This window comes from Curcuma longa, chromosome 11, assembly GCF_044706935.1.
Source record: "Curcuma longa cultivar G26 ecotype Majalengka, Jawa Barat chromosome 11, ITB_CL_G26_1.1, whole genome shotgun sequence".
In the NCBI taxonomy this organism is placed as follows: domain Eukaryota; kingdom Viridiplantae; phylum Streptophyta; class Magnoliopsida; order Zingiberales; family Zingiberaceae; genus Curcuma; species Curcuma longa.
In genome coordinates, this window is record NC_133871.1 from 9,581,724 (window position 1) to 9,593,739 (window position 12,016).

At 35.9% G+C, this 12,016-nt stretch overlaps 2 protein-coding genes across 2 annotated transcripts; one reads left to right on the top strand and one right to left on the bottom strand.

The window, feature by feature from the left end:
* Nucleotides 1–666: 666 nt before the first annotated feature.
* LOC141839846 (OVARIAN TUMOR DOMAIN-containing deubiquitinating enzyme 5-like) lies at nucleotides 667–3,411 on the bottom strand. Its single transcript, XM_074727694.1, has 2 exons — nucleotides 3,182–3,411; nucleotides 667–1,711 (listed from the first exon to the last, which is right to left on the bottom strand). The coding sequence occupies exons 1-2, from the start codon at nucleotides 3,265–3,267 to the stop codon at nucleotides 835–837; spliced, it is 963 nt and encodes a 320-aa protein (XP_074583795.1). The 5' UTR covers nucleotides 3,268–3,411; the 3' UTR covers nucleotides 667–834.
* Nucleotides 3,412–3,850: 439 nt separating this feature from the next.
* LOC141839314 (uncharacterized) lies at nucleotides 3,851–11,618 on the top strand. Its single transcript, XM_074727040.1, has 16 exons — nucleotides 3,851–4,032; nucleotides 4,109–4,249; nucleotides 4,791–4,882; nucleotides 5,999–6,095; nucleotides 6,449–6,492; nucleotides 6,726–6,814; nucleotides 7,502–7,593; nucleotides 7,710–7,856; nucleotides 8,320–8,467; nucleotides 8,571–8,647; nucleotides 8,881–8,952; nucleotides 9,390–9,437; nucleotides 9,579–9,706; nucleotides 9,787–9,946; nucleotides 10,369–10,570; nucleotides 11,231–11,618. The coding sequence occupies exons 1-16, from the start codon at nucleotides 3,892–3,894 to the stop codon at nucleotides 11,278–11,280; spliced, it is 1,728 nt and encodes a 575-aa protein (XP_074583141.1). The 5' UTR covers nucleotides 3,851–3,891; the 3' UTR covers nucleotides 11,281–11,618.
* Nucleotides 11,619–12,016: the final 398 nt, after the last annotated feature.

A 12,016-nucleotide genomic window follows, 5' to 3' on the forward strand; every position in this document is an offset into this window, starting at 1 on the left:
AAGACTTTTTTTTAAATCAAGTCGACTATCAATCTAGAACGTTGTACTATATGTATTATTTTTATGATATTTTCTATATATATTTCAATTGAGAAGTGAACTACGACTCTCGGAGCATAGTTAAATTGATTACGATGAAGTAAAATTGCTAAAGTAGACAAGAGTCAAATCTTAATGAAACGGAAGCAATGTCCTCCTCCATCATAACCAACTATAACTTCTCGATTTACCTTCCTCACATATGATCGTTGAGTCAACCGTGAAACTACTTAGGCGACAAATTTCTTTTTTTTTACTGAAGAAGTGAATTATGACGCTCTAAAAAATCCACCATCCTAATTATATCTGTAAAATTATAATCTAATATCCAAAATACAGCTGTGATAAAAAAATGCACTACAGTGGTACAACTTTAATTGTATTTATTTATCTATTTTTCTGTTTTATTCGGGAGAATAGTATTATGCTCTCAATTTTACTTATTTGACTTCATAGGACCATAAAAAATCATATTAAAATAAAATATAAATGAGTTTAATAAAATTACAATACATAATAGTTCTTACATACACACAGCTTAGAACTCCATGCACTTAAACTGAACATAGATAAAAACACATTGGCAACAATAACCACATAATTCTTAGATTATATGATATGGCCCTGTTTCTTCAAAATTACCATGTTATTTAAAGGAAACAACTCTCACAAAAGATCACCTTCTCAAGTTTGACAACCAAAAAAGAGAGGCAAGTGATCCTCTGGTTTTATAGGTCAGTGTACATCAGGGACAGATTGCTAATTATAGGTACATTGCACAAAGGGGGCGCCAAGTTACATTATCCCATTGGGAACTACCGAATTGTAATGCTCGCCGAGGCCATATGCGTGTCGATGATACGATAACATTATGCTAGGGTTGCCTACTTCACTTCCCATCTCAGACTTGTATTCTTTCCCCATTTCCACATCTGGAAAAGAACCTGAGTATATGATGATATGTTTCTTGAGGCAATGTACAAGAGCACCAAGCTCAAGTTGTCCTCCCCAGGCTGCTGTTGACTCTACTTCTTCACAGTACTTGCCGAATCTTTCCAAGAGTGAGCTGTCTGATTCTACGTCGATCTTACTCTCTGATAGGAAAAACGGTAGAAAATCTGGCGCGTGGTTTCTCATGTAATTAGCAGTCATTTTGCGAAGCTCCTGGAAACTGTAGAGTGATGTACCATCAGAGTTAAGCGAGAGCTGGTTCTCAACAGCTCTATAGAGACAATGGCCATCAGGCTTTATCTCATTGATCATCAGACCCAGTGGTTCCAACTTCCTCTCCAACTTCTCATTTTCAATCATGCGATTGCTAATCATGTTGCTCTGCTCTTCCTGTATCCTCTGCTCTCTTGCGGCTTCTTCTTGCGCTCTTTTTTCTCTTCTCCTTGCTCCTTTGCTGGGTTTTGCCGGGTCACCATGGGGAACAACATTAAAGCTCGCAATGCCCTTGACCGAATTATCTAGATTAGCTTTCTCAGCGCTTTCACTTGTCGTATAGCCAAGCAATGCAAGTTCTCGCGCATGTTTAGCTTTTAATTGAGTTTGAAGTTGAGATATCTCTTCTTCCACTTGCTTCTTTTTTGTTTTCTGCTCGGCTTTACTTCCTTTAGCAGCAGCCTTTTTAAGATTCATTTCCTTGTTATGCAGCTTGGCAATCTCTTGCCTGTAAATACAGATACAAAATGTTGATATGATTGAAGAAATGGAAAAAGTGGAACCGAGGAAAAGAATTGAACAAAACCAAGCATCGGATTACTAAATTTCCCTTGTCAGTTTCCGTGGGAAAGACATGCATCGCCATAGAAACTGATACATTTTACAAATGTAACAAAAAGACAGCAAACTGAAGAAGATGCACTACAAGTTCAGCAAAACAATGGAACTCAAGAAACAATCATGGATTCGAATTTGCACTCAAATGGTGTGAGTATCATCAAGTTTGATAGACACAATAAAAAATAATCCATGGAAACTGCAAATATTGTCTGGAAACCTAAACACCCTAAACTGATCATGATATTATAAAGCCACGGCATATTTTATCATATTCATCTAGATTTCCACCCTAGATCTACAAGTTTCCCAGTTTGTAACCACTCAGAAGAACTAGTTTTGAGATCCTAACTCTTAAATCATATCCAGGTTCAACAAATAACAAGTTATGAGATGCTTATACATCTTTTTCCATGTAAAAGTATTCACAATTCACCTCTAGTTATGGAAGAAACTAAATTAGTTTCTTTTTCCACTCACATCCTACGTAAACTATGACATAGAATGAGTTTTGATATATCCTTGCATAAAACTTAATCCCCAAATGGTAGGAACAAACACGAGTTGATAATGATGATGATCCTTATATAGAAAGGGAGGTTAAACATCTGCCCTCAAGTTAGATGGGCTATAGTTTGTACCTATTTATTGACTTCCATCCAGTTCCTTCCAGTTTTTACCGTTCCAAATAAACAGATGTAAGGATGCGTGTTTAGTTGCACATCCATTGCATGCATCCTTCCCAAGATAATATAGCATCTGTTATGATTGTAACTACATAACAATATGCCTATTAGCAGATGTTGAGTTCCACTAATCTTCCAAAAAATGCCCAATTGACAATTAAATGCCTCCTAAATAAAATCCAAGAAGTTGGCGATGCAAATTTTGTCCTTGGAATTTGATTTTAAAAGTTGGAAAGGGATATGGTTAGCAACTATTTTCTAAGTGAATCGTATGGTATCATCAAGGGCCACTGTTCAATCGCCAAGACAGAGAATGTAATGGACCGAGTTCAATCTCCAGTCCGTACAAGATTAAGAAAGTAGAGATCAACCCTAGACCTTTTGGATTGGCGACGAACTTCGTTGGATTTGATTGAATAAATAATATTGCACGCCAAACAACACACAAGCCTTCATAAAAGAATAAAACAAAGATTTCGGGGTTTCGTCCGATCAATAGCCAAACTCAACCAAGTAGCAATGAGTATAAAGGAAGATCGTCTTCCTTCAATATTCTATATCTGATCTCGCGATGCAGGACAACAAAAAGGAGGAAAAAGTTCAACAAACAGCGAATAAAAAACGCATTTTGAAGATGAAAAAGAAAAAAAAAACTGAGCTTTGAGTGCCACTACCGGTGCCTTGAGAGCATCTCTTCGCGTGTCTCCTGTGGTTCTTCCCTGGAAGCGCTTCCCTCCGCTTCTTCAGCCATCTCCATCATCGACGCAGAAATCGGAGAGCAAGAGAGGCGGTCTGGCGCGATTCCTCAGAGGGCAATACACGAGTGAAGAAGGCTCAAGGCGACGGCGCCGGAGCTAAACATCGACGTCGACGGCGGAGATACAAGCGGCCAGGAGTAGCCTTGTGCTTAGGGTTTGCCTTTCGTATGAAAAATATTAGATTTATTATTAAAATGTCCTGGGACACTAAAATCATCATTTTTATTTAATATCAAATTTATTTATTAAAAATTTTGTCTTAAATTTTTTATCAAGCTCAATTATCTTTATAAATCAGTTAAATATTTATTTATTAATTCATAAATTTTATTTTTTAAATTTTAATATATATTATAAATAATTTTAAATTATAATTAAATTTTATTAGAATTGGTAGGATGAATATATCGAAAGGAGAAGTGAGTTTAGTAGGGGTATATTGGGTATAATAATTATACCTTGGTGGTTTTTGAAATATGTAATTCTGATCGGGCTTTTTTAAAAAATCAGGAGGATTTTACGGGTTCCCCCTTTAATTTTATTCTAATTTTCGAAACTAGACGTTTCTAGGTAAATTCGCCTCGACGCCGGCAGTGCGACCAGTGTGACGGAGGAAGTGCGAAATCATGGCGGCGACGACGACCTCCGCCGCCTCAAGGGCAGACAGAGAAAAAGAATGGGACTTCCACCTCCGATCGCTCTCCTCCAACGCCAGGGATTCCTCCGCCGCCAGCGACCCTGCTTCCGACCCCTACATCCTCCAATCAGTCCGCCTCCGCCTCCTTTCTCTTGTAGCGTTTCCCGGTGCCCACTCGATCGATTTAACTGGATTGTTTATGGCAGATCAGGAAGATCCATGAGATATCCAAAGAAGGAGGATCGGAGGAGCTGGTGGCGAGGGCGTACCCGCAGATCAACAAGCTATTCCAGCGATGCATCTCGGCGCTGCCGCAGTCGCAGACATCCCATGGAGTTCTCTTGCTGGTGCGCGCGCGCTAATTTGCCCTTTTTATTTTTTGCATTGCAATTTACATCCATAGGGTCCTAGGTCTGTATGTCATGTTGATTTCTGGAGCTGAATTATTCTCACCTGAAGGAAAGAGACTTGTTTTTACACTTGTTCAGATCGGATAGAGTGCTGTAATAGTATACTGAAAATTTTATCTCAGGTTTAGAAGCGTGATTAAATAAATTTGCATTTACGGGGTAATATACAAAAAATAAAACTTAAGACATAAGCGAATTCATTGACAGGAGAAGCAACTTGATGTGTTCACGAGCATTTTTGAGTGAACAAGTTTTTTGCTCTAATCGTTTTTTCAGGAAAGAAAAAAAAATATGTTTGCATGAGAATAAAACATTAAGTTGGTCAATTGGAACAGCTACCGTCTTCATAATTCAAGGAGCTATATATGTCTAACACTAAATATTGATCACTTGGTAGTAGTAGTCACACTGTAATTTATTTTTATCATTTTGTTTGGGAAGATGATATATGATATTTATTCTGTTTTGAAAAAGGCAGACTATTCTTCAATTTTTTCTTGATTTTGGAGAAGTGGTTCTACATGATGCTGATCCTAGTTTAAAGACCTTCTTCCGTTCATGCTTAAGTAGGTAATTCTTTCTTCTTTATGCCTGGGTACCTTCAACATTCTTGATTTCTTCTGTGTTGCATTTGTATTTCGTTTGTGGTCATAAGCAAGTAGTCAACAAGTAAATGCCAATTTATATGCTGTCTCAAGTGGACAATAGTGTAAGAGTTTTATTTATGATTGTTGATTCTCATTTTACTTTGTAATTGACTATTGGCTTCGATTTACTGCTAAAATGTCATCAGACCGTTCCTTTATTTGAAGAGATCAGACATTCTTGTCATTTAGGTGCTTGAGCTGAATTCATGATTAATGAAATATATCATGATCTGGGTTTTTGTTGTAGATTTCCCATGTTTTAAGAAGCTTCACGTTCTTTTTATTGGTGCATGGTTGTACAACATCTTGAGTAAACTAGCCTCTTGTTGGAATGATTCTGAATAGCGAACCCTTCTTAAACCTTAAACTTGTATTGGGCTTACAATTTTCTTTAGGCTTGGCATTGCATGTAAAACCAAAGAAAATCTTGGTGGATTTTTGAGGTCACGGACTGTGCGACTTTATCTACCAATTTTTCATATGCATGTAGATACATGGTTCCAACAGTAAGAATCAGCCCATTGGTCCTCTTCCTCTTACTTCTAATCTGAAATCATCAACAATTCAATTTCCTAAACTTGATGTTCCACAACCTTGTGTTAGGCTGCATATAGGGCTTCTGATGCATCATAAATACGAGAAACACCACCTTTCCTACTTGTACAGTTTCCTACTTTCATTTCCCTCGTAAGTTTCCTAACTAAAGTGTACATTATTATCGACTCAGAGGTTTCCTAGAGCTAATTTCAGATCCTTTCTATTGTATTGATTTGTGTCATGCATATTTCTAGTCATCGACCATGCTACAAAAAAATGGATTTCTTATTAAAAATAGGGAATGTGATGCTATCATGCTAATCGGAAGATTTTGTACCAACTTAAGCTGTCTGGAGACAAGAATGATAATGACAAGATGATTTTGATTCTGGGCACTTTCCAACAGGCTTTTGTTAATTTTCCCTTCTCAGCTTTTAGTCTACTGCTGAAGACTAGCTAAAGATATAATACAAGATTTGATTTTTGGTGATTTTGTTTATAGGGAGTTTGCAGATCCAGTTGTTGCAAAAGCTACATTGGATTTTCTCAATTTGAACAAACCAAAGATTTTGAGTGATTTTCCAACCCTACTTCCACAGGTATTATCATCAAAGGAAATTAATAATTTAATAAGTTCCAGACAGTTATTGGCTCAGCTAATTTTTTTGTATCATAATACACTTTTTGAGATACTGAACTTAGAAAAATGCCCAGAGTTTAAATTGAAGCAAATTTTACACTAGCCATTTTAATTACTCCCATAGTATTCTGGTAAATTATAATATGCAGAGATTATGGTTGAGGCCACTTTAACCAACCATGTTAGTGATTACATGCCTCCTTTATTATTCAAGAGAAAATAGCTCTTTGGCATGAAGTTTAAGGTTTATTTCTTTGCAAATAGCTGCTGCATCTAGATACTTATTTGTTACTTTCTAATTTGTGTTTGCAGTTCTTTCCTTTACTTCTAAAGCTGATTGTGTGGAATGGGAAGAGGTCAGCATTGTCACTCATTTGATGTTTTGATATGTAATGCTTTCTCTTTGTTATGTGATGTTTTTTGATCTTTTTTTAAAATGATGTTAAAGTTACTGTAATGTTAACAAGAATAAAGAATGCAACAGTTTGTTCCCACTTACTACCTTGTTTTCTAGCTGTAGCATGCTAAGTTCTCACAAAATTCACTACTTGTAATAAGTAGCTAATGCATTTTGTAATTAACTTTCCAGATTGGTGAATGCATTTTTGATGCTTTTGCCAGCCATGATGTCAACTGGATCATTCCTTCCACTTTTCCATACACTTATGGATTTACCAAGTGAGCTTACATTTATAGGTTTCTTGTAGTGCTAGCTCAATTTAAATTTTTCTTAATATCTTAGAATCTTTTAAAACAATATATTGCAGTGAACCTAGCAGCTAGAAGTGTATATTTTAATGTGCTCATAAAAGTGGGTATATGCGTTTGTCATTATTAATTTTGGACTATATTCTTAGAAGGATAACTCATCTTTTGTCTCCAACATTTAATATTTGATGGCAATTCCTGTTGGGAGTTGTGTTTTGGTTATCCTTTAAGGCAGTTCCTTGGGTTATCTATCCAAGGTTGAAGAACTTCTTCCCAAAACAATTTTTTTAACCTGGATAGATTGTTCTTGTGGGATTGGTTCACTGGTTCAGGTAATCCAATCATCCAACTGGCTAAAGTATAATGTATTTGGAAAAACCAAAAGGTGAAATAGAACCAGGTCACCTTGCATGTCTCATCACTGTTTTTTGGTTCTTGAAATAATTGATCGGTTTGTATCCATCAGTCTGATTGAATCAGTCTACCAGTCAGTCATAATCAATTTTGTTTTAATAAGAAGTGAACTTTCTTTGAGACCTACAAATTTGAAAATTAATGTCTCAATTTTCCTTCATTTGGCTTGTAAAGTTGCTAAGTACATAGCATATGTGAAAGGAGTTTGGAACTCTGAATGTACTTTTACTCTCCCTTAATCAGTACTAGTTGTGGCTTTGGAAAAAGTGGAAAAAGGTTCTGGGTCTCTGGTTGGCAGCAGCATTGCTTCGATCCAGAAGAGTGCAGCACCTGAGGTTACATATTTTTAACTTTTCAATTTACATCTTTGCTGCTAAGTGAATAAAATGCTTTTTCGTGTCATGAAGAATTAAGGATACTCACCATTTATGTTTCTCTACTTGTATGGCAGATGCTGCTTGCTCTGATGGATGAAGCTTATACAGGGTCAGCAATAGAAGATCGAGGAGGTGACTCTGGATCTGATGATAACAATGGCATAGATGTTTCAGACCCTGTATTTCTTGACTTTCTCAAAGATGAAAATGATGGGATTACTGTAAGTTATTATCCATCTACTGGTAGCATATGTGGACAGCGGCAGTGAAAATTGGCATATCATCATCAACCCATATTGGGATCAGCTATATAAATCTCATCCTTTTTTGTCCCAGCTACATATCCCACCTTGTCGTATTAACGTTTCACATTTCAAATTATATTTTAATTTATCAGAAAAAGGTGGCATTTTTTTGTTGTCAAATTGCCAAGATTCTCAATGATTGTTTTTCGTGCATCCTAGCATGCACATGGAACTTTCATATTGGTATATGCTAACCAATAGAGTAACAACAGAAAATCTGTGATATCAAATGCTGAAGCATAATGGTTTTATACGTTCTGGCTTCATAGGCCACAACTGGCCTTTGTATATTGCTAGTGGTTTTGCACTCGGTACAAGGTGGTCTAGCATTTACACTTGTTACTGCTACAACTAAACCTATTCACACATCTCGTTTCAGGAACGCCACTGGACATCTCCTGCTATGGCTGCAATATTACAGGCAGCTATAAATAATACACAGTCCGAAAGGCTAAAAGAAGTGCTTGATATGACACCTCAGTTCCTTTCTCTGTATTTTTCAATCGCATTGCGAGATGTTAACGACTGTATGTTTTTCCTTTTCTCGAAACATATGTGTGCACAATACTACAATCGTATTGTTGTTGGTTACCTTTGGTTTACCTTTTATTTTTTACTTCATTCATGCAGCATTACTTTGCGCATTAATTCCTTTGGTTATGTCAAGGTATGCTACGACATTCCCTGACAAGGTCTTCTCTTATGAGGTATGCAAATGGAATTTATCCAATGTGCAATATTGTATTTCATATAAGGTGCTATTGACCATCTAGTGGTGGAAATGTGATTCATTAAGCTACCTATTTTGTTTATCAATGATATTAGAGAGCACTAAACTAAATGATTGTGAGTGACAGGTTTCTTTAGTTGTTTGAGTTACTGTAAATGGAAAGGAAAAACAAAGTACTGCATCTATATTAGCAACGTTTTCATGTTGCAGGCTCAAAAGAGACTATCAAATTTTTTGTTATCAGCATTTCAGCGAAGTCCTAGTTTTATTCCACTTCTAAAGGTATGTTCGAAGCTTGTCTTGATATGAAATTGAAAGTTGCTTATGTAGATTTGCTTGCCCATTTAATTTTGACATAATTCACATGTTTAATCAATTGCCTGAATTATGCAAAAAAAAAAAAATCCTTCTGAGGGCCCTCAAAACTGTTATGCTTCAACACATAAGTTGTTCAACTTATTTCTGTAGACTTATAAGAAGAATCTGATGAATACCTGTTATATCAAAGCAACATATTCTTGTGTAATTTATATTTACATGAGCATGACATGATAGACACATTTTAGGCATATTCACCTTAAGGCATAAATGCTTTTTATTATTATCATGAATTCATGATTGAAGTAATTGGACTCCATTTGTTTGTTACTTGGCATATTCCTTGAGTGATGGTGGCTAATTGTGCAATTATTGATTTCTCTCTTGGAATGTACCTGCAGAAGCCCATCACAGATAGACTAGGAGAAGCCTACTACAGCCCTGCAAAGGCAAGCATTTAATCTGTGTGCAATCTCAGACATTTTTTTCTGCAATTACAGACACTAGAAAATTCTGTTAGATGATTACTTTAGTGCTTTCTTCTTTTTATCTCCCATTGCATTTAGTAAATCGGACATTGGTTCAATCAGACAGAGTTGGCATTAAATTTATGTTGGGCAATTGGTGAGCATGGAGCTGGAGGTTCATCCTGCAAAGATGTAGCTCGGGAACTTTTTGAGAGCTTAGAATTGCTTCTGTATGAGAATCTTTTATCAAGGTCTGTCTTCACAGCTAAAATATCTTTTTAGAGATTGTTATGTAAAGACAAATTTTGATGCTCTCTCTTCTCAAGGGCAGTCATCTGGGCTCAAGCCAGGAATTGGATGTAGAGCCGAATAATGTGGCTTCCAGAAAATCTTCTCAAGCTAGACTTCTTTCTTTTGTGGTGACATCTATTGCAAAGTTAGCAACATGCCACAAGGAGCTACTTCCAAGGGCTCGGGTGTCTCTAGCTAAGGTTTGTATCTTTAACTTGTGTTGAACTTGCATGTTGCATTTGAAAATTACATATATGGTTGTCTAAGTAGGTTTTAAAAGGGACTAACATAGTGTGACCATATATAGCATCAAGTGATTTACATCTGCAGTTAAAAAAATCTTATTTGATTCACCTAAACCAATTTAAATTCAACCAAATTTACTTAAAATCTTAAGTTGTCATATTTAATAGCTTGAAACTTGTGAGTGTTTACTTATATAAATTACAGATACTTTAGATATTAGTATAATTATAAAAAAAAAATATTTTAATACTCCCTGTATATGCATGCTTGTACATTTGCTTTGATGGATCGCATATGCGCTATGCGATAACACTATCATATATTGTATATATATGGTTTTTGAAATTTGAAATGTTTGTTTTTGCCTTCTTGTTAGGTAGCACGTTCAAAAAATATAGACAGGAGGGTCTGGCGGCGTGCTTGTGACTGCTTAGGTTTAATGAGTGAACCAGCAATATGTCTATCTATCTTAGGCCCTTCAACTGAACAGGTCAATGGTCCTGGAATCATCAATTGGAGTGAGGGAGGATCAAAGATGGTCGCTCATATTCCATTTTACATACTCAGCGAACAAGAAGGTGAGCTATCGTAGTTTTGTATTTTGCCATAAACAGTAGTACTAGCTTATACAGAAATTTGTCTGCATCTTTTCTGTTTCTAATTGGATAGATATAGATATTACCCACCCTACTTGTTACTGCAGTGACTAATGGTGATCCAGAGATAGGGTGTGCACTTATTTACTATTTCTTTCCTCAGTTTTTTCTCCCTTTGCCATTGCAATCATCAATACCAAGTCATCATTGTCTCACCTTCCTTAGTCTAATCACCCTCTTTTGTGGTGATCAGTCATAATATATGCTTTTGATAGTCGAATATAGTAGCATATGTATTTTTTGAATAATGGAATAGAATAAAAAAATAGATCTCCTTAAGAATAGAGAATCCAATTGTTATTTTTTAGTTCTTTATTGAAACCAAATGTAGGAATATTTATTGTATACGAATATATAGGGAATAAAATCTATTGATGTGTTGTCGTGTGCATTTTGTTCTATACTTGTTTCTCAATGGTCGATCACTAAAGACATCACCGACTATCGACATTTCCAGTATCAATGAGAGTTGCCTCGTCTTTATCTCTCTGTTATCCATATGTTGCTAGACGAGATCAGTGGTCATCCTTATTTATCTTATAACTGTCGTTCTACAATTTCTTATGTAACTATCTTTTTCAGGTCCACCTTTTCATGATTTTTCATTCTCGGATATCGTCCCACAAAAATGAGGCTCTTCTGTTTAAACTAGGTATTTTGAAATTGAAAAATACAGATCCATTCCTGCTTGTCAAAACTGGGAAGGAAGATTGGTGCTGCTCTTTATCGGTTCGAATCAGATCCTCCCCATGAATGCTAACTTGGAAGCAACTCCCAACTATATGACTTGTTCAGTGAGGTGATGTTAAACATGTCAGCTGAAGACTAATGAAACACTCGATTCATGTACCAGAGAAAGGGTTTTCACTCAGCCGTAAGTAAAAATGAGTTGTGAAAGTGCTTTTTGTTTCAGATTTTGTGACTTGGTTTTATGGAACAATAATATAAGATTGACATCATTTTCGTAGTTCATCTGGTTAAAAGGGGAATGGAGGATAAATCTGGTCCGTTGGAATGGTAGGAAAACATCATCGTAATCAGTGATGATAACTTTGTCTCAGACTTATCAAAGAGCATGTTATTCTTGAGACCCCAAGCAATCAGGGTGTTTTTCTCATTCTCAAAAAATTAAGGTTCAAAATTCACGCTGCACATATGATATTTGATTAATTGATATAAATTAGATATATAATATAAAAAAAATATTATTCTTTATCATTGCCCTGGCAGAACTGTGTTATTAACTAAGATCTAGTGAATCGCAGAGGACTATATCTGTACTATTTCTATCAATTTCAATCTATTTTTTACTTTTAAAATGCCCTCGAGATTCGAAAATCCCCTAATTTCATCCTCCTCGATTAAATT

What these genes read in the sequence shown, in the direction of transcription:
- LOC141839846 (XM_074727694.1), bottom strand. Translation starts at nt 3,267, where the DNA reads ATGATGGAGATGGCTGAAGAAGCGGAGGGAAGCGCTTCCAGGGAAGAA. An exon ending in GAGATGCTCTCAAGGCACCG is followed by an intron (nt 1,712 to 3,181) that starts GTAGTGGCACTC and finishes CTGTATTTACAG; the next exon opens with GCAAGAGATTGCCAAGCTGC.
- LOC141839314 (XM_074727040.1), top strand. Translation starts at nt 3,892, where the DNA reads ATGGCGGCGACGACGACCTCCGCCGCCTCAAGGGCAGACAGAGAAAAA. An exon ending in TTCCAACCCTACTTCCACAG is followed by an intron (nt 6,096 to 6,448) that starts GTATTATCATCA and finishes TTGTGTTTGCAG; the next exon opens with TTCTTTCCTTTACTTCTAAA. An exon ending in CATACTCAGCGAACAAGAAG is followed by an intron (nt 10,571 to 11,230) that starts GTGAGCTATCGT and finishes TATCTTTTTCAG; the next exon opens with GTCCACCTTTTCATGATTTT.